We start from the raw sequence: 22,300 nt of genomic DNA on the forward strand, positions 1-22,300 counted from the left end.
ACACTGTTTTTGCACCATCATGCACTGGGATATCAACCCAGAATTCCAATGGGCGGGGGAGACTGCGGGAACTATGGGATAGCTACGGAATAGCTACCCACAGTGCAACGCTCCAGAAATCGACGCTAGCCTCAGTACATGGATGCACACCACCGAATTAATGTGCTCAGTGTGGCCGCCTGCACTCGACTTTATACAATCTGTTTTACAAAACCGGTTTATGTAAAATCGGAATAATCCCGTAGTGTAGACATACCCTTAGTTGTTACATCACTGACTCAGGGACAGAGCCTGCTTCATACAGCCCTATGCCTCCAAGCCTGGGATGCAGCAACAGTGAGCGAGCGGGACCGAATGAGTGTGTCTCACTCTTTCACACGCAGGCATGTGCCCAGCCCCACCCCCTTAACATAGGGTTGCCAACTTTCTAATCACAGGAAACTGAACGCCCCTGCCCTGCCCCTTTCTCTGAGGCCCTGCACCCCACTCGCACCATTCCCCCCACCCAGGTCGCTCACTTTTCCGGGCAATTGGGTGAGGCCAGGGATGCAGGGTTTGGGAGGGGCCTCCAGGCTGGGGCAAAGGGCTTGGGGTGTGGGACCCCGGTGGTGCTTACCAGGCTCCAAGGAAGCGGCCATCAGAGCCCTATGGACGACCAGGCGACTCTGTGCAGTGCTTGCTGCCTTCACACCGGAAGGCACCGCCCCCCACAGCTCTCACTGGTTGCGGTTCCCAGTCAATGGGAGGTGTGGAGCTCGAACTTGGGGTGGAGGCAGCTCGCAGAGCCTCCCAGTCCCGACCACTCCAGTGCCTAGGGGCTGAAGGGACCTGATGGCTACTTCCAGTAGCAGTGCGGTGCCAGGGCAGATAGGCAGCCTGCCTCAGCCCCCACCACACTGCCAACCGGAGCCACCAGGCTCCCTTTTGACTGGGCATTCAGGTAAAAAACTGGATGCCTGGCAAGCCTACCTTAATGTCTCTCCACAGACACATGCACACACACCCTCCTCCCCCCAGCAGTGATCTGCTCTCTGCTGCCAGTTGTTCCCAGCAGATGCAGCCAGGCTGCCAAAGAAGGGGCATGTGTTCCCCACAGATGTCTTTTCTCCCCCATTTTTCTGCAGGGGAGCCAAGAAATCTGCATAAAGTATAAATTCTGTGCCCCTGCAGGGGTGCAGAATTCCCCCAGGAGTAGCTTAATCAACAGCCCTAATAGGTACACGTATGCTATAAAGAAATAAATTAGTACAGTGATACTCAGAGTGAGGCTCAAGAGCTGCAAGTGGCTCTTTAATGGTGTCTACTGGGGCTCTTTGCAGCACATGATATTAAAGCTCTGTGTGATTTAATTATTAACCAATCTAAGATATTAACTAATCAGGATTCTTTTACTATGTTATTAACCAACTGTAGAATACTTGGTCAGGACAGTCATTTTCCTGTGAGAATATATATAATAGTAAATGAAACCATGAATTCACACTACTGTGGCTCTTTTGATTAACATTAATTGCTAATTTGGCTCTTGAACCACTGAGGTCTGAGTATCACTCCATTAGTACTTAAAATAGAATCTGACGTTAGGAACCTAGGATAATGGAATCCACCTATTCTGCCTTCAACAGTGACCAATACCCAATGCTTCAGAGGAACACATAAAACCTCTACAATGCACATACTGTAATTTAGCAATATTATGCCATGGAAAAATTGGTTACTGACTCCTGGATGATTTTGTTTACTTTTTTATTGTGCCCCACCTGACATCCCATTTTGCATTACGAAGAAAAACAAACTCACTCAAAACCACAGACTGCTTGTGTAATAAGGCTGCTCTATAAACTATACCTATTTCTTGAAAACACTGTATAAAACAGAGAAACATCCTGATTTATGCCCCAGACTCTGTGTGTTTGATTGCAGAGCCTGCATCTGTCTTGACTGATCTCAGCATTAAGAGATTTAGGATGAGTTATGCACACACAGTTCTTTTTTTCCTGAGATTTTTCATTTTGCAACTCAAACCGTCCAAAACTATTTTAAACATTTAATGAAAAAACAATCTTCTAGTATGTCAAATAAAGTATGATTTGATTCCAAATATTCATGGACATAAACCTAAATTGTCAAAGCTTATTTAAAAGAATATTTGGTTCTTTGTTTGTTGTATTAGTTAATAGGCAAAGTTGTACCTAAGGTGGTCATGAGAACAAGCCTCTGCAAATACTTCTCGGAAGGACAGAAAATCTTCTGGTGAAAACTTAACTGGATCAATCTTTTCTATTCGGGTAAAGAAATCGAGTGTCATTGGCGTCAGCGGGTTAAGATTCAGTGATGTTTCAGGTGGTGGTAGAGGGTCAATGTGAAGTACAGATACTGAGAAAGTGCCCAGTGCCAGTCTAAAAAGAAGTTCAGGCCTGGATTCATCCACTGAAACAGATCTGGATGGAAGTGCTGAAATACAAAATTAAATCAAATTTCTTACTAAAAGTTAGTTTTCAATAGCAACTTGCACATCTATTACACTTACCAACATAGCCTTAAGAAATGCATAAATGTCAAACTATGAAAACTACGCAAATCACAATAAGACGAATTTTATACACTGTAATATATTGAGTCTTTGTTTAATTATAGAATATCTACACTTTGTGTAGAACTACTTTTGTTGACGTTACCTTCCCTCACCTCATTTCTAAATTTGGGCAAATCCCCCACATAAATGAAGAACATCCATGTAAACCTCTCACTCACTTAAGAGAAAGCAGCTAAGCAGGAATCTGTGCAGTAGACATGTCATGAAGTGCACCACTCAGCATAACCTTTATAAACTGTACTGTCTAGAGGAAAAGACTACACACTAATTGAAGAAGCACTTAGGGAAAGGTCACATTTTGGTCTTCTGGATTTTGATGCCCTTTTGCCAAGTTTCAGAACAACAATGAAAAATGTCTAACAGTATAAAATGATTAGGAGGTAAACACATGTTTTTACTTACAAGTCCTTCTTAAAGGAGTTTGGTGAACAATACTGGGTGTAAATGATGAACTTCTTGGTGGTGGTGGTGGTGGTTCTTGTTTATTAGGGTCATGAAAATCACCCCACGTTGGCTGAAGCTAAAACACAAATATATCTGATCTCTCATCTGCATAACACAACAGTTCTCAAGCTAATGCAAGCAGTTAACATATGATCAAAAGACAGTATGCAAGACCTTTGTACATATATGCTATCAAAAGTAGTTTTCCAGCTTGTCATTTTCATGGTATATTAATCAATACATTGTCTACTATTTATCTGGATATGTTAAACTACATTCTTTAGCTCTCATGATGACCTTCCCTTTGCATTTCTGAAAGGGAGATAACATTGCCCTCACAACTAACACGTGTTCTTCTGTTACCCAAAGGAAACTAGAACTGCTCTCTATGATCTCCATTCAGCAAAGTAATTAAAAGCATGTGCATAAGAACTGAGTAGAGATGAACATAAACCACAGTAATACTTTGCTGAATTACAGGCTATGACCCTTAACTTAGGCAATACCACAACTTTGTGTGCTTTTATTGTGTTCCTGGCCTTCTATATTAAACACAGAAATGTAGCACAAGGGTGTGTCACAAATACTCCACATAATTTATAGCAGCTTGGAAATATACATAGTCTATTTCCTGGTCTTCAAGCCAAACAAATTCATAACTTATGGAATTCCAAGGTTTCATAGCTGCAGCTTGCTATGGAAATTATCACTGAAAATCTACGTAACTCCTTAATAAAGGAAAGCCAGAAAGTGATTTATGCATTAAGGAACCATACAAATTTGCTAGTTGATAATGCCACTGGAACAGTAGGCCTAATATGTTTCTATTATCTGAGAATTTTTCAATAGGCAGTAGCAATGAGGAATCAGTATGAAAAAAAAACTTTTACTCTATAAAGATATCAACTGTAAACAATACTATACCACTGTAGCACTCAGTGGAGAACCTGCTGGTGTAGTACTGTATGTACTAGTTAAAGACAGGTCTAGATCCATAGTTGGTGGGTCTCCAAGAGGTGGAAGAGAGGAGAGACTGTGAGACATGTCCATGTCAGCCATTGAGAAGAAAACTTCTTCTTCTAAGGAGAAATTATGTATAATCAATAGGGTTTTTTTCTAATGACAAACATTAACTTTAGTTATAATACACCAAATTAATCATAGCTGCAGAAACAAAATAGTCGGGATATGACATTAACTAGCTAAAAGTTTATTCACAGCATTTCCTAGTTCACTTATACTGAAGCCCAATAATAACCAAGGGGAAAAAATATTTTTCCAAACAAGAGTGCATGACCAAGGCAACATAAAACACCAAATTCCAGCAATGTTATGAGTATACACATAATAAAAAAGGTTTCCATTTATTTTCATGTTCAGGTTAAGACTGCTACAGGTTGCAGTGATTAATTCACACTTCCCATGCTGAATCAGATATGAATTGGCACCTAAAAAAACCAGTAACAAATTATCCATGGGCTCAAAATTGAAAGTAAAGCAGTTCACATTTAATATAACAATAATAAAATAAATTATATAAGAACAGACAAAATAATAGACTGCTGTAAACCTTTGTTAATAGAGCTGTACTAATCTAAGTATTGGCATCTTTCAGATTCCAGGTTTCTTCTCCATGAAATTCATGTCTTAAATCCAAATACATTCCGCCAGTACATGCATGTTTAAACTAGGTTTTATAATAGGAAACCAAAAGAAAGTTTTATAGTATTCTATATTTCACTTAATTCCTTCAAACATTAGTTCTGAAAGGGATTTTACAGACCTAGGGTCTGTTTCGTTGAGTATTAGTGTCCAGACTATTAAATGCCCCAAATGAACGACTTCAGTCTGGGCTAGTACCGTGAATAGGCCTTATATCCTGATTTAAGGGTATAATTAGTGGTAGGCGATAAATCTATAAAGGTTATTGTTATTTTGCCCTTCTGAAAGATTAAGAGTACTTTAGCATTGTACATTACAAATTATTTTGCATGATGTTGATACTAAGCTGTCTGACATACTGGCATCATGTCTCATACTCACCACGGCTAGAAGGTGTTCTGGTGGTCTCCGTCTCATAAAAGCTCTGCTCAGATGATGCTACTGCTGACAAAGATTCTTTTCTTAAGTAACGTTTCAGCTCCATCTGAATCCGATATTCGTCCTCCTGTTGCATTGGTCGGTTCTTTCTATCTTTATTTGATAATTCTATCCCGCTGGGGCTCTCTATATTCAAATAGAGGAAATGGAATCATAATTTGTATTTCCTTTCCATTCCGCCATGGAAAACTTCAACAACTAGTCAGAAAACTGACTGACATTTTATGAACTTATCTTCCATTTTCACTTCTCCAAATACAAACCAGCATGGAAAACTAACTCCTTTTCCTTCTGTATTATTATGCCCAAAACTAAGAGGAAGATTTTGAGGTTATGTAGTCAGAATAGTTACAGATTCTGTTGGCTTTAGAGGAATATGGAACATCATCTATAAATGACATTATAACATGAATTGGCCCTATTTAATCAATGGAATAGGAAAATCTTTCCAACATTCTTCCAAGGATCTTAATATCATTACCTAAATTGACATAGTAATCGAATATGCAGCATTGGGAATATATCTAGTAAAATAAGTTTTATTATTTTATACACTAGGATTCCAAAAAGGACTGTACATTTATATGAACAATGGGAGCATCCATAGTTATATTAAGTCTGGTCTACACTACAGGCTTATATCAACATGAAAAATCCACAGCGCTAAACCCCCTCCTCCTGTGTAGACAGTGTTATGTTGGCAGAGGAGCTTCTCCAATTGACATAGCTACCACCTCTTGGGGAGATGGATTAAGCATGCCAAGAGGTGAGCTCTCTCCCATTGGTGTAGAGTGTCTTCATTAAAGCATTACTGTGGTGCAGCTGCATCAGTGCAGCTGGATTTGATGGATCCCACTCTAGTCCAAATCATCCAAACAAAACTGTTTCACTGTTATGTTGTCCTTTTCTCTCTCCACCACTCCTCTTCCCCAGGCATTTGATTGTATTCTCCACTTGTTAGCGCAGCACAAACTAAGATTTCAAGCTCTTTTAAAGAGGCTATTACATATGTGTACACCATATAGAACAATGAAGCCTAGAGACCTGATTGGGGCCTCTAAGTCTTATCTTTATGCAAATAAATAGATAATTAACATTAATCATTAATAATAATTAATAATCTGGGGACTTGTTTATTGTGCAAGCTCTCTTTACTGCTTTCTATTTCATCAAATACACATTTAATATCAATATAACGTTTACTTGCCTGGCCCAGCAATGGCTGCTAACATGTCCAATAGAAGATGTACCTGCCTTGGTGACAGGAATAGGTGTATAGAATCTATCTCCCCATCTACATCCAACTTTAAAAAAAAAAAAATTATAAATTCTTAGAACAAAGACACGTCCGTTAAGCTTCCCCAATCAACTATAAGTCACTAGATAGTGTACCGCATCACTCTATAGCAGTGGCTCTCAACTTTTCCAGACTATTGTACCCCTTTCAGAAATCTGATTTGTCTGGCATACCTTCAAGTTTCAACTCACTTAAAAACTATTTGCTTACAAAATCAGACATAAAAATACAAAATACAAAAGCATCAGAGTACACTATTACTGAAAAATGGCTTACTTTTTTATTATCATATAATTATAAAATAAATCAACTGGAATATAAATACTGTACTTACATTTCAGTGTATAATATATAGAGCTGTACTGACTTCGCTAGTGCTTTTTATGCTTTTATGTATTGTAAAACCAGGCAAATATCTAGATGAGTTGATGTACACCCAGAAGACCTCTGTGTACCCCCAGGGGTACACTTACTCCTGGTTGAGAACCACTGCTTTGTAGGGCAAGTGAACTAAAGTCCTTATTCTCCTCCTTTCACTCTCTTCTCTGCCACCACCTCCATCCTGCTTTTAAGTGAACTGCAGGTTATATCTGGAAGCTTTGAAGGATATAGTCTTCCTGCAACATCTGGGATTGAACCTTCATATTCTTCCAATTGGAAACAGCCTGAAATTTAACTATACAATTGCTTCCAACTCTGGAGTTCATAGCAGTTCTACAAAACATTGCTACTGTGCCAATGACTATTTATTTTGTTATGCTATACACAAAACAAATAAAACCACACAAAAACCATGCATCTTTGGAGAAAAATTCAGCATCATTAAGCAGTTAGTGATTTTGTTTCTTTAATACTCTTGAATGTAATTAATGGCACCGACATAAGGCTTATTTTATACACTACATACAGAATAGTAGAACTTGCACCTTATGTGGTACACTTCCTTAAAAATTCAAATACTTTTCACATAAATACTAGCCTATCTATATTATACAAAATTACTGATTTTCTTAAATAACGTTGGGTTATACCTAAGATTTATTATAAATTGTAACAGTACCAAAACAAGGAAATTAAACTAGTTCTCTCCAGACCACTAGATAGCACCACAAACTGAGCTTGTTCCCAATGTTTGCTGTAGGATTACATACAGATTTAGGGTCCAATTCTAAAACCCCTTACACTCTCACTCGTTGCTTCACTGTCAAGGGTTATATGTTGGAGAAAAGATTTGCTGGAGCAAGCAGTCTTCCTGAAATCCCTAAGCGCTCTCCTGTCAACTACTGTACTCCAGCTCGGCAAGAGGCACAGGCAGAGTCGATGGGGGAGCGGCAGCAGTCGATTCAACATAGTGAAGACACCACGGTAAGTAGATCTAGTACGTCACCTTCAGCTATGTTATTCACATAGCTGAAATTGCGTAACTTAGATTGACCCCACCCTCCACTCCCTCCCAGTGTAGACCAGGCCTAAAGGTGCCACAAGGATTCCTCGTTGTTTTTGCAAGGAGTGTGTGCACCAAAGATGTCGGGGGGTGGGGGGGCTGGATTTCACACCTTCAGAGCTGAAGAACCAGAGAGGAAAAGTCTGAGGGTCTGGTAGTTAGGAACTCACAGTGGATGAATTTAGGGAGACCTGGGACTCAAAGGGCTGTTGGGGTCACCCTGCAATGAGTAACTAAGCTGGTGAAAGCCAGAACTTTATGCTTGTGGGCAGGCTGCTAGTATTAGGGTTCAGAACCAAAGCAACACAGCATAAATCAGCTAAGGTAACAAGGCAGGCAGTGACCAAACCCCTTACTGATCTAGGGGACCCCCAAAACATTACAACTGGCTCCTACTGCCTTTTCCTTTCCTTGAGAAAACTGGAAAGAAGATTCAAATTATTAAATTCTGCTAGCACTTGAAATTAAATTCTGTTCATTCCTGAGAAGGTTAAAATCTGGATAGATTTAATTTAAACACCTTATTTAATCCCATATTTAAATGAAGCCAGACCGTACATCAGGAGGAAATCTTGGACTAGACGGTATGTTTTGAAGAAGAAAACCAACTTCTCATTCTGTATACTTCTTCTCTATTTCTATGACTATATATAGTCTATTTAATGAATTAACCAAAATCAAAACTGAGCTCACTTTTTAATTTTGCACATCATGTATAGGGCCAGCTCCAGTGTTTTTGCCACCCCAAGCGGCGAAAAAAAAAAATATGAAAAAAATAAAAGCCACGATCAGCGGCAGCTCTGCCGCCATTTCATTTTTTGGTGGCAATTCAGTGGCAGGTCCTTCCGTCTGAGAGGGACCGAGGAATCCGCTGCCGAAGAGCCGGACGTGTCACCCCTCTCCGTTGGCCACCACAAGCACCTGCTTTCTGCGCTGGTGCCTGGAGCCGGCCCTGACCATGTAACATGTATAGTGTTCACTGATTGGTGTTAAACAAAATGTATTTTGTATACAGTTAATACAAAAAGATGAAGTTAATATTCCAAGTCAGTAACAGAAAATCACAATACCGTTTACCACACCAACTGATTTGCTCAGTGTTTCTCCCACTACAATGCCCAACACTGCACAAAGCATGCCAGAAATGTTGCTCTGTGTTCTGTTTAAGGCATTGGACAGGTCATCAAATAGAAGTGCAACACAGAGTCCTCTACTCAGATCTTGAACTAAAGAGGTGTTTTTTCCTGCCACCTTTAAATAAATATAATGATTGACAGTAGGAAATCTTTTGATCTTTAAAAGGGTTGCAGAAAAGCATTTAGCTATTAAAAAATCTAGAACTGATAACCATAGAGCTTTTAATATCTTACAATAGTTTGTTTCTGTTTCACACACTGCATTTTCATGGTTATCTTCCTTTTCAGCAAATGTTGCCACAAGGACTTTATGTCAAGAATTTTTCTTGAATGAAAAAATACAAAAAAGTTCAAAAAAAAAATCAACCAGCAACTCCAGGATATGTAACAAACTTTCCCACTGTAGTAGAAATCATACTGAGTAGTTTCGGATCTCTGTATTTTATATGTATTCTTTGTTTCAATGAATTGTATTTTCAATTTAAATTTTAAAATAATTTCTATCATTTACCTTTTGTGTCAGGTATCAGATCACATTATAAACCACAAATGTGAGTACACTTCATTGAATATATTTCAGAACCAATTTTATTATTGAAGTTAATATGAATATTCATGTGAGTAAAGTTTATATTTGCCTAAGTGCTTGTAGGATCAGGGCCTTATATTTTCAATACTTCCGTTTTATCTACAGAAGTTTTAGAAAATTCAAACAAAATGTCCTACCAGTAGTGGTATTTTCTTTTAAAAAACAGCATTATAATTTAATTCACTGTAAATTTTAATCTAAAATTTCAATAGCATAAATTTTCAAATTAGTTTTACAAAGCAAGCGTCAACCTGATTTAAATCGATAATTTTTTTAAGTTACATTTTTTTTAATTTCAAAATGAGGAGGCTACAATACACAGAGCAAAAAAATAATGGGTGGCAACAGGACTTTTCACGAAAACAAAGCAATTCTCTCAGGAATTACTGCAATACATAGAATTCAAGCTGTCTCTAAGATATACTGCACCTTGTTTAAGAAACAGACAACACTGTATTGTCTGTACTTTTGAAAGTAATTTAAATGAGATCACCAAATGATTTATCATAGCTTCTTTTATATTTTGCTTCGGTAGAAGTTGTGAATAGGGCATGAAAATGGTCAACGTGCCTATCTACCAAAGGTAGAGGGGAGGGATAGCTCAGTGATTTGAGCATTGGCCTGCTAAAACCAGGGTTGTGAGTTCAATCCTTGAGGGAGCCACTTAGAGATCTGGGGCAAAAATCAGTACTTGGTCCTGCTAGTGAAGGCAGGGGGCTGAACTCAGTGACCTTTCAGGGTCCCTTCCAGTTCTGAGATAGGTATATCTCCATATATTATTATTTTAAAATAAGACCCCCTCCCCATAAGCATATTGGGACAAATTCTGCGCTCCGTTATGAGTGTGCAACTCCTCTGATATGTATGCACTTGTGAACAGAGCAAATCTGCCCATGGTGTTTAGACATGCATTTCCATGCATTCCACAATGTATTCTCAGCACTCCAGGACCTTGTTGGTTAAAGAAAAGATGTTCTAACAAGGGTTACTGGTTATCTTTAAATGCAGATAATTTAAAATAAAATTAGCAAAATTAAAAATAGCCCAAACCAGTTCTTCTTCTTTAAAACTCTCAAAACTTTTGCAGTAGGCAAAAACCAAAAACATAGCTAATTGACTGTGTCCAGGTAGTTAAAGAATATAAAACTACAGCTAACCTTAGCTCCAGGAAGTACTTCATGTTGCTTTAATGTAAGGCTCAACTTCATTTTACCAATCAGCCTACTAATCTGCACAGGGTCAGAAGGAGCAACTTCTGGCAAGTTTCTGGTTAACTGTGGATGTGGCTCATATACAATTTTTGGGTTCCAGCTAGGGGAAAGCTTTGGTTCCACTGCCTTTAAAATGCAAGGGGAAAAAGAGGTGATTAGCATGCATCTCAGTATGTGTCACAAAGTATACATATACAAGTCTGATAAATTTACACTACATCTAAATGACAAACAGTTTCACATAAAAGCAAATTTGACATCTGTATTAAACATATTTAATAGAAAATTTTAAATAAACAGGTGTCGAACAGCACTCAGAATCTTAAAGCATCAGGAAGTGATGGAATTTTTCTTTTAATAGTAAATTACAGAGAGAAGTCTCTCTCCACAGATTAAGATTGCTCTTCAGACCTCATCGTCTCCACTCTTACATAATATAAGTGTTTGACAAAAAATTTACAAGGGTTGCTGGGCTCAGAAGTTTGAGAACCACTAATGTAAATGAGTTAAGAGTGTAAAATGAGCTACCTAAACATTGTTCCAAGAAGAGGTTTGAGTCCTTTATACTTCAATATTAGCCTTATATGTATGTTACAATATATTTTATCCTTCATCAGCTCTACATATTTATATGATTTATTTATTTTTTACCAACTGTGTAGCTGAACACACGGGAGAGGACTTTGCTGATGCTGGAAACTCATCCCAGAAGACAGAAACACCTGAGAGCTGAAGTAACTTGTGAGCAAAGGCTGTGGGCTGATGTACATTAATTCCAGAGCATTCATCAGCAGTTTCATCACAGTACATAGTTCTGGGAGACAAAAGCAGGGAAATAAGCATGGTAGGGATGGAATGCACACTTTTACCTTCTACTGTGCCATTTAGCCTATAGTTCATGTTTATATATGTTTTCTCTACATAGATTATTTACAAGGACATTGACTGATGTTAAAGGAGAAACCACCACTTTTTGCAAAAGGGTGGAAATCTTGAGGTTCTTGCAGGACACTCTTACTAACAGTTGCGCTATATCTTTGAAGTCAATGTGTCTTAATATGAGATCCTACTACTTACTGTTTAATCTTATCTCAAAGTGAAGAAGTTTGCCCTATATTACTATTTTTGTTTGTTTACATTAAGACATCTGTAACTGCGTTCTAGTCTCATGACTAAAGTATGGTTTTGGAATGGATAAATCTACAACGTATGTATTTTATATAGTCTTAAAAGCATTACTTGGATGAAACACTTTCCTTTATGTCAGTCATTTCTGTTTAATAAATTAACAGAACTTAAGTTATGCCTAGGACATATCCAAAATTCACCCTTTTAAATTTTCTGAAATGAAATATTATCTATTAAAATACTGCTAAATTGTAAAAATAGAAGAACAGTAGAAATTTTAAGAGGTATAATTTACAATGAGAACACAGACATAATTTTATCTTAACTAAAATAACTCAAACAGTACCACTCTATTATAACACTTAAATTAGATGTTCTCTCTTCAAATAGTTGTGTAAGGGTAGCTTTTAATGTACAGGGGACTTTTAAGAGGGGAGGGGTGGAGTGCAGGGGTTCCGATAGACATGTTTACTGACAAGTTCTCTCTTGAACTGAACTCAGCAACTGCAACAATGGTTTTTTTGTTATTTGTTTAAGAACAAACTATAATTCATCCAAATTTTTGTGTATGTAAAAACATTATTTTGTAGTGATTTTAATATTCTGCAACATACTTTTGTTTTCATCATGGCACCAACTAAAATGAACTTATTAGTCAAATAAGCTAAATAAATACCTTAAGAACATCTACAATTCACAAGTTTCAATTATTTATACAATTTGCTTTACACTGTATGTGGGTTCTTCTAGTAGGCCATGCAAAAGCTAGAATTCTGCTGATCTGGTACATTAGTACTTTTGCAGGATTAAGGCTTCTTTTCTAAATATAAAATTGTGAGGTCAGGTTTTCAAAAGTGTTCAGCATCCACAACTGGGGCCAGATTTTCTAAAGGATTAAGCTCCAATTCAGTCACCTAAATGGAGTGGCCCAATTTAACATTGAGAGTTATTGGGTGTTGACCATTTAAGAAAATCTAGTCACTCATTTAGGGCATGTCTCCACGGAAAAACAAACAAACAAACAGACACACACACACACACACACATCCTGCAGCAGCAAGTCTCAGAGCCCAAGTCAACTGATTCAGGTTCATGGTGCTCATGCTGCAGTGTTAAAAATTGCAGTATAGATATTTGGGCTTGGGCTGAAGCCCTAGGTTCTGAGACACTCCCCCCTCGCTGGGTTTCAGAACCCAAGCTCCAACACAAGCCTGAAATCTACAGTGGTATTTTTAACCCTGAAGCACAAGCCTGAAAATTCACTTAAGGCATCAAAAGTTAACCGCATGAATGATTTGGACTTCAGAGCTATACTATGTGAGGGGATGTGTGCCTGTGTGTAAATCTGTGGATATAAAGATCAGAGCCATCCAGTTTCATTTATTTTTTTTTTTAGGTTGATTTTAAGCAACACTTACTTCTCAATTCGGATTTCAAGTGCAGATCCACTTTTAGAATTTTCCAGCACATGTTCAATTCTCAAAACAGTATCTAAAAAGGTAACTTTCACTCTTCTTAGAACTGAAGCGAGGAAACCAGAAGACAATACAGTTACACCATGACCATTTTAAATCAATAAGACAATGACTTAATATATAAATAAAAAGATCAATTCTTCTTTGTTGACAGAAAGCTAATATTTATTTCATTAGGATTATAAATAACTTCCAATACAATATCATAATTCCAAATAAGAATCTAGTTTTCTATCAGTAAGTCTTAGCTTCTTCCAGTTGGACATTCAAAAATGTAAAGCAATCTGAAGAAGATGCAGTTTTGGCATCCAATGCCGCCCTATGCTAAGTCTGATTCTTCAAATAAAAACATGAACTGTACAGAAGACTGTTCTATCAGGTTTTTCCTCCTAGGGCTACTAACACCAATGCTGGTCCAACTGTCACATGATGTGCTAAACCAGAACTGCCAGAACCAAGATATTCTGTCAGTCAGCCCTGTCAATGAAAGGAATTATCCAAATTTATACTGGTATGATTGAGAGAATTTGGCTCTAATGAAGAGCTGAATCAGCACAAAGCAGGAACAGTTTTTTGGGGGTTTTGTTTTTTTTGTATTTTTTTACTACTGTGGTTTTACTTCCTGGCTCTCTCCTTCTGTTTTAACTGTTAGAAGGTAGAGTCACTGATAAAAAGTTGAGAGAGAAGAGAAGCAATTGCAAGGGAGCTCTCATTTTGTAATATCACGACATGGTGTAGACTAACATAATGTAACTTAAGATGTTAATTCACAAGGTGCATAGTAAAGTCATACCTGTTTCAATAGTTTCTGCAAACTTCTCAAGCCCTTCGAAAGGTTGAGACCCTTCTCCTTGTTCATCTGTCAGTTTTTGGCTAAGACATTCTTTTGCAAGTTGCATACTACTGGTCATAAAACTTGACCAATACATAGGCTCTGAACCAGATGCTGTAGAAGAAGACAAAATTCTTAAATACAAAAACCAACAAAACCAAATACAAAACATATCATTTGTTTGCTATCTAGACAAAGGTCTGGTCTACACAGAAGCTGCACCAGTTTAACTAAAAGTCCAATTTTAAACCAGTAGTTAAAGTGGTGCAAACCCCTCCATGGACACACTCAAATCAATTTAAAAATGGGTTCTTTTTTTTTAGCTTCTGTTGGTAAGTTTATAGGTACAAGATAAATCAATACAACCAGTTTTAAACCAGGGTTAGTGGGGTCACAGAAGGTTTGAAACTGGTTGAACTAAATCAGTTTTTAAAACTGATTTTTAATTACACTGGTGTGACTTCTGTAAGCAAGACTAGGCATAGACAAGACCTAAGAAAAAACATTGTTCTTTAAATGGAGTTAGCTTCCTTAAGGTAGCTGTAACCGAAGATGACTTCTGGGTATTAGGGAAGAGCACCAATTATTAGTTTGGTTGCTACCATAATGTAAAACATACTAGACTCTATCCACATCTATAGGAAGACCATCTCTACCTTGAGGCAGCTAACCAGATTTGAAACATCACTTAACCACTCAGTCCCCATCTAGCCTAGGATTTAAGGTGTGATTTTAGCACATTAGCTAGTACATGCGAATAGCATGTTTAAAAAGTCTAGCTAGACCAGGCACAGTGCCCTCAACATGTGCTAAACTGGTGAAGTTAAACACTAAGGGGGAGCCTTGAATTTGACTCGATCAGTTTAGCATGTGTTAAAAGCAATGTGTCTCATCTACACTAGACTTTTTAAATGTGCTAACATCACATCTTTAAATCCTAGTCTAGACAAGGCCTTAGACGCTGTTTGATACCTTTACAATCATGTTAGTTGATAGAGGTCAGTCCTAGGTCTACTAGCTGCCAGATAACACAATTGATGGTCATCTCTAACAGCTAACTTGATAATACCCTGAAGTTTGCTCATATTAAAAGTGTAGTATAGACAAGGCATATCAATTAATTAGAGGTAAAAGCTCCACTGTAGACAAGCCCCAACTGAGGCTAACACAACAATAAAGATAGTAAACTGCATCCATGTTACCACCTCAGTGGTGTTTCAGATGTGATTAGTTACCTCAAGGTAGCTAGTTCTGTTTTTAAAAAATCCCTACAGCAGGTATGAATCTTGCGGCTGCAGCTGCTTAGTGACAATACTTCTTTCCTACATGCTCCATTTTTAAACAATTTGTGACAGCAAAGGACAACCATATATTCGTGCAAAAAAGTAAAATAAAGCTCATTGACAACCGGGGAGAGGAAAAGCACGACCAGTGAAAAATTCCTTCCTGAACCCCACGAAAATAGTGATCAGCTATTTATAAGTAAAGAGCTAGTACAAAGAACTAATTAATAATGTATTACTTTTCACATTCTCATTCGTATTATTAGACTCCAGCACCAAACTGAAGGTCATTCCTCCTATTTATTATTGCCTATTATTACCATTCTTTTTAAGAAAATATCTTAGATGGACATTAGCAAGTAAAATTAGCCTAAGATTTAAGTTCAATTATAATAAATTAGACTGAAACATAGAACAACAAAAATATATGTGATCTTAAAAGAAATCTATTCAAATAGGGCAATGGTTCTAAACCAGGGGCATGTGTACCCTAGGGGTACACATAGGTCATCCAGGGGGTACATTAACTCACCTAGATAGTTGCTTAGTTTTTCAATAGGCTACATAAAAAGCACTAGTGAAGTCAATACAAACTAAAATTTCATACCGATAATGACTTGTTTTTAGGGTTCTATATACTATACACTGAAATGTAAATACAATATTTATATTCAAATTGATTTATTTTATAATTATATGGTAAAAATGAGAAAGTATGCAATTTTTCAGTAATAGTATGCTGTGATACTTTTGCATTTTTGTCTGATTTTGTAAGCAAGTATTTTTTAAGTGAACTGAAACTTGGGGGTACACAAGACAAATCAGACTTCTGAAATGGGTACAGTAGTCTGGAAAATTGAGAGCCACTGTACTAGGGCACAGCACCAAAGGGCTGGTCTACGTGAATACTTAGTTCACAGCAAGCTGGGGAGTAAATCTATCCCGCACTAGGCAACCACGAATTAAGTGTCCTCGCAGACTCTGTTGTCGAGCGCTAAAAGGTCCCTAATGCACACTGATTCACTCCAATTTCAAAGCAGGACAGATCAAACCCACTAGGGAACCTTTAGTGCACAGCAGAAGGGGCCACATGAACTGTAAGCATGTAGCAAATTACAGTGGAGTAGATTTACACTCAGCTAGTTGCAAACTAAGTGTGTGTGGTAGCCACCAAAATGTGCTTTGTATGCTGGCAGGCCAGATGCCAGGCACTAGAATCATAGAATCTCAGGGTTGGAAGGGACCTCAGGAGGTCATCTAGTCCAATCCCCTAATCAAAGCAGGACCAGTTCCCAACTAAATCATCCCAGCCAGGGCTTTGTCAAGCCTGACCTTAAAAACCTCTAAGGAAGGAGAGGTTTCAGAGTAGCAGCCGTGTTAGTCTGTATCCACAAAAAGAACAGGAGTACTTGTGGCACCTTAGAGACTAACAAATTTATTTCAGCATGAGCTTTTGTGAGCTACAGCTCACTTCTTCAGATGCACAGAATGGAACACACAGACAGAATATTTTATACATACAGGAGAACATGAAAGTGGGATAGTCTGCATACTAACAGGTAAGAGCTTATAATCTCAGGTATTATGATTAGTATAACTTTATAGCTATCATCAGGAGACGAAGAAATCAAAAAAAAAACTTTGAACATGATCATGAAGATGACCGTAATTAGAATGGTGTAGGAGAACTTAACACAGGGGAATAGATTCACTAGTCGTAATGATCCAACCATTCCCAGCTCTTGTTTAGCCTAGTTAATTTGTACTATTGCATATTAATTTGCGTTCAGCAGTCTCTCTTAGAGTCTGTTTTTGAAGTTTTTTGTTGCAAATCTGCCACCTTCAAGCTGTCACTGAGTGTTAGAGAGTTGAAATGTTCTCCCACTGGTTTTTAATGTTATGATTCCTGATGCAGATTTGTGTCCATTATTCTTTTGCATAGAGATGTCTGGGTTTGGCAACTGTACATCAGCTAGGGGCATTGCTGGCACATTGATGACATATATCCACGTTTGTAGATGTGCAGCGTGAACGACGTCCCTGGGCGTGGTTTGATTGATTTAGGTCCTATAGATGGTGTCACTTGAATAGATATGTAGACAGAGCGGCATCGCTTGTGTTGCAAGGATACGTCTTGGTTAGTGTTTTAAGTGTAGGTGTGTGGTATGCTGTAAGTAGTATTGTTTCCAGACTGGGGGGCTGTCTTAAAGCGACACTGCCTGGTCGTGCCCAAAGATCTGTGAGAGTGAGGGCATCATCGTTTAAGAGTTAGGTTGCAATCCTTGATGATGGCGCTTGAGAGGTTTTTAGCGGGGTGTAGGGTCGATGGCTAGTAGGCCTTCTGTTATTTTCTTTGTTGGGGACTGTCTCGTGTAGCTATAGGTGGCTTCTGAGGTACTCTTTCTGGCTCTGTCATCATTCTGTTTTTTCACTTACTGAGATGTGGGTACTGTTTTTAAAATGCTCTGAGAGAGATCTCGGTAGTGTTTCATCTCTGTCTGAGGATTGGCAGAGAATACGGTATGTATTTTAGCTTCGGCTGGTAAACAATGGATAACTCGTCTGGTGCGTCCTGATGGAAGTTGGAGGCATATCAGTGTAAGTATACGGTCAGTGGGTATTCGTTATAGGTGTGGTGTTATTGAACCTATCGCCTTGATTAGCACAGTAGTGTCTAGGAAATGGATCACTTGTGTGGATTGGTCTAGGCTGAGGTTGATGGTGGAGTGGAAATGGGAAAATCAGATGGTGGAATCCTCGAGGCTTCTTCCATGAGTCCAGTGATGAAGATGTCATACAAGTAGCGCAAGTAGAGGTAGGGGATTTGTCAGGGATTGGAAAGCTAAGGAAGCATTCTTCTAAAGTCAGCCATAAAGATGTGGCATACTGTGGGCCACGCGGGTTTACCCTAGTAGTGCGCTGCTGAAGGTATATATTTCCCTAAGAATTGTGATAAGTTTGTGGTGAGGATCCAAAGTCACGAAGTTCAGGCCACCAGTGACGCTGTTGATCCTTATTTGAAGGATTAGCTATTCCTGATGGCGTTGTAGCCATCTTTGTGCTGGACTGATATGCTGGGTTACAGAAGCTTCAGCGCCTAGTGGCCAGGATGGTGTTTTCTGGAAGATCACCTGATGATTTGTATTCCTCAGAAGCAGTGGTGTCCTTGAAGATACCGCTGGAGTACTGGAGCATAGGGCCTGAGAAGAGGGATCTCACATAGACAGACAATCCTATGTTAGGGTGCCAGATGCCTTGAGATGATTGGGGCGTGCCAGGTTGATGGATGCTTGTGGTAGCAAATAGTATAACCTAGTCTGGGTTCTGGCTAGTGTGCTGTACAGATCTATTCCTGTGGCTGTTTTCAGGGAGTTTTATTGAGCAGATGTATGAGTTTCTTTTGGTAATCGTCAGGGATCGACACCGTAATGGCCTGGCCAGGAATGTGGAGTACAGAGCTGCCTAGCAGCCTCTTTGTTCATTTTGCGCACCTATTCATATGACGAACAACACCTCCTTTCTCACTCCTTTTTGATTATGCTGTCAGATGTTTGCTTGGGCTTGTTGATGGCATTGTGTTCAGCGAGCTTAGTTATGTGGTGGGAGATTCCACACCTCCTAGTAACCGAATTCCCAAGTGCCTTCAGCACTCTCTGAGTGAAAAAGTTTTTTCTAATATCAACCTAAACCTCCCCGCACTGCAAACTTGAGACCATTACTCCTGTCTCTGTTCACTCCTGCGACCAACTAAGAACAGATCTAGATCCATCCTCTTGGACACCCCCTTTCAGGTAGTTGAAAGCAGCCTTATCAAATCCCCCTCATCCTTCTCTTGCTGCAGACTCATGCAACACATCTCGCCAGTCCCTCATGCCCTCCCTCATAAATCACTGCTCTTCGCCTCAAGCCCCCTAATTCATTTTTCGTTGCCCTTCACTGGACTTTTTCCGAATTTTTCCACACTCCTTGTCTTATAGCGTTGGCAGGCCCAACAAACTGGACACAGTACTCCAGATGAGCCTCAACAATTGCGAATAGGAGGGGAATGATCACATCCCTCAATTGCTGCTAAATGCCCAAAATGCCATTAGCCTTCTTGGCAAAAAGGGCACACTGACTTGACCATATCCAGCTTCTCGATCCATGTAACCCCTAGTCTTTTCTGCAGAACTGTGTACTAGCCATTCCTGGTCCCTAGTTCGGTAACAGTGCATAGGGATTCATTCCTTCCAAGTGCAGGACTCATACACTGTTCCTAATTGTTGAACCTCATCAGGTTTCTTTTGGCCCAGTTCTCTGAATTTGTCTAGGTCCCTCTGTATCCTATCCCTACCCTCCAGCGTATCTACTACTCCTCCAAGTTTACTGTCATCTGCAAACTTGCTGAGACTGCAGTCCACGCCATTCTCCGGATCATTAATGAAGATATTGAACAAAACCGGCCTCAGAACCGACCCATGGGGCACTCCACTTGAAACCGGCTGCCAACTAGACATGGAGCCGTTGATCACTACCCATTGAGCCCGACGATCTAGTCAGCTTTCTATCCACCTTATAGTCTTATTAGCTAAGAACTGACAATCCTGGGGAAACCAGAACAAGTCACTTGCACGTTAGTTTTGCTCAAAACAGGTATTAATCTTATCAGAATGTATTTTGTGTGTTTAGACTATGAAATACTTGTAAATTGCTATATGCATTAATCTTATTTGCAATGTCTGTATTCCATGCTATAAGAAAATATGTAAGCTTTGCTTTATAACTTTGAAAATGCTTGCTCTGAACTTGTGAATTCAGGCATGGGAATTGTCCAGCTGCCTCCTGGGTCCACTCTGAAAGACACTTAGAATTGGCAGATCACAACAACTCTGTCACTCTAAGGGTTTAGATGCTAACTTATTTGTGTGTATATGTTTGCTCACTCTAACCTGTAAATAATTCATTTCTGTTTCTTAGTTAATAAATCTTGAGTTTATTACAGGATTGGCTACAGGCTGTGTCTTTGGTGTAAAATCTACGGTACCAATTGATCCGAGTAGGCGACTGGTCTTGTGGGACTGGAATCCACCTGAATGTGGTGTGATTTTTGGTGTAAGTGACTATTTATCCATTTATTAAGTCCAGTTTGCCTGGGGTGCAAGATAGACTGGAGAGTCTAAGGGGCTTGTCTGTGACTCCATGGTAAGATGGTTATAGATATCCAGGAATTCACATTTGTTACTGACTTGGTGAAATTTAATTATAGATCACAGTTTGGGGTGTTTGCCCTGAGGTAAGCACTTATGGTCGTGAGCCACTCTAAACAGCATGACAGTGCTTATACGCAAAGATCCTGAAAGAATGCTGTTGCAGAATGGCTCACCTCTTTAAGGTTTGGAGGCCAGGGGACAGCCAACCCTAGTTACAAAGGAGGCACATCTGAGCAAGGATCAGCTGATTCCCCTAAAGAGAAGCAAGAAGCTGTAGAGAAGGGATTCTCAGGGAGATCAAAGGTAGAGTACAGAAGCTGCTGGGAGCAAATAGACTCCAGTAGAGAAAGTTGGGGAGTGATACTACAGGCAAGAAAGGCCTGGGAGTGACCTGATAAGGGGTAGACAAATGGACTTGCAAACTTTATTTTGAATGTTTGCTAACTTAAACCAGAACCGAAGAAGGGGTGAAAATGGATACAAGGGTTTGTGAAAAGAACAGGAGTACTTGTGGCACCTTAGAGACTAACAAGTTTATTTGAGCATAAGCCTTCATGGGCTTTGTGAGTTACTGAAGACCCATGAAGGGGGAAACTGAGAGGGAGTGGGGAGCCTACTTGCAGGGCCACCTAGAGGCCTCAAGAGAACATATGTGAAGCAGTCACCCAATGACAAACCCATGGGAAATAGTATCACTATCTCTCCTCATAATAAGTTCATGCCATTGCAGCATCCTCCAGCCATGAGCAGTAATCAGTTCTCATCCAGTCAAGTTCAGCTCTCTACTCAAACTGGCCAGCAGGAGTTATTGTATAATCGATAACTCTCTTCCATGCACAATTTAAAGGGCCACCTATACAATACAGCTTGCCCAAATAGCACAAATGAAACAAAATACAAACTTGTGGTCCTCACATGGTAGCATATCACATTATGGGTAGATCAGTCCCAATTAATGTCTCTAGAGACTTTTCCTATGCCTCAAAAATAAGCAGAAGCAAAAATATGGGAGCATGGCTGTTTGATTATAAAATGTTAGGGACTAAATGGACACTTATGAGGAAACATTTCTTTATTAGTTTCTAAAATTACATCTATGTAAATGTGGAAGCAAAGACACAGAAGTTCAAAACATTACGGACTTAAATGAAGTAAACTGCTGTCATATTGAACAATACTTGGTAATTATTGTATTCTCTTTTTCTAAGATAGATATGTTAAACAAATGGTGCCCAGGCACAAATTTTTATCCTGTACGTGTAATGTTATAAAAAACATTAAAATAAAATAAAAAACACAGAACCAGCTGAAGCAAACTGCCAGTATAATCTCAAACATTTGAACATTAGAATTCACCTAATTTATCAATGTAAAACACTGAGCCAAATAAGATAAGGCAGTAAACCTACCAAGACGAGGCCTTGGCCTGAAGACCATCTCTAATCCTTTCACTTCTAGTGCACAGTTATCCTGTAGCAATGACCCCCATGGAACAGACAGAGAAATTGACTGGATAAACCCTTCAGTGACTTCCAGGGGTGCATCTGCTGATTCCAGCATCTCATTAAGACACTAA

At 39.1% G+C, this 22,300-nt stretch overlaps 1 protein-coding gene across 6 annotated transcripts in view; it reads right to left on the reverse strand.

Annotated features, from left to right (window-relative positions):
• Nucleotides 1–22,300, reverse strand: part of ATG2B (autophagy related 2B) — an 82,893-nt gene that overhangs the window by 55,181 nt on the left and 5,412 nt on the right. For 3 of the 6 annotated variants that reach the window (XM_075065668.1, XM_075065669.1, XM_075065667.1), the window contains exons 2-11: nt 22,134–22,296; nt 14,214–14,366; nt 13,364–13,466; nt 11,469–11,631; nt 10,764–10,943; nt 6,344–6,444; nt 5,084–5,262; nt 3,965–4,119; nt 2,999–3,116; nt 2,193–2,454 (exon numbers count right to left, since the gene is read on the reverse strand). In XM_075065668.1, coding sequence (XP_074921769.1) covers nt 2,193–2,454; nt 2,999–3,116; nt 3,965–4,119; nt 5,084–5,262; nt 6,344–6,444; nt 10,764–10,943; nt 11,469–11,631; nt 13,364–13,466; nt 14,214–14,366; nt 22,134–22,296 — 1,577 coding nt within the window. Of the gene's footprint in view, nt 1–2,192; nt 2,455–2,998; nt 3,117–3,964; nt 4,120–5,083; nt 5,267–6,343; nt 6,445–8,951; nt 9,133–10,763; nt 10,944–11,468; nt 11,632–13,363; nt 13,467–14,213; nt 14,367–22,133; nt 22,297–22,300 lie in introns of those variants that run through there. The other 3 variants (XM_032769502.2, XM_032769503.2, XM_075065670.1) reach the window with 2 other exon arrangements.

This window comes from Chelonoidis abingdonii, chromosome 4 (genome assembly GCF_003597395.2).
Source record: "Chelonoidis abingdonii isolate Lonesome George chromosome 4, CheloAbing_2.0, whole genome shotgun sequence".
In the NCBI taxonomy this organism is placed as follows: domain Eukaryota; kingdom Metazoa; phylum Chordata; order Testudines; family Testudinidae; genus Chelonoidis; species Chelonoidis abingdonii.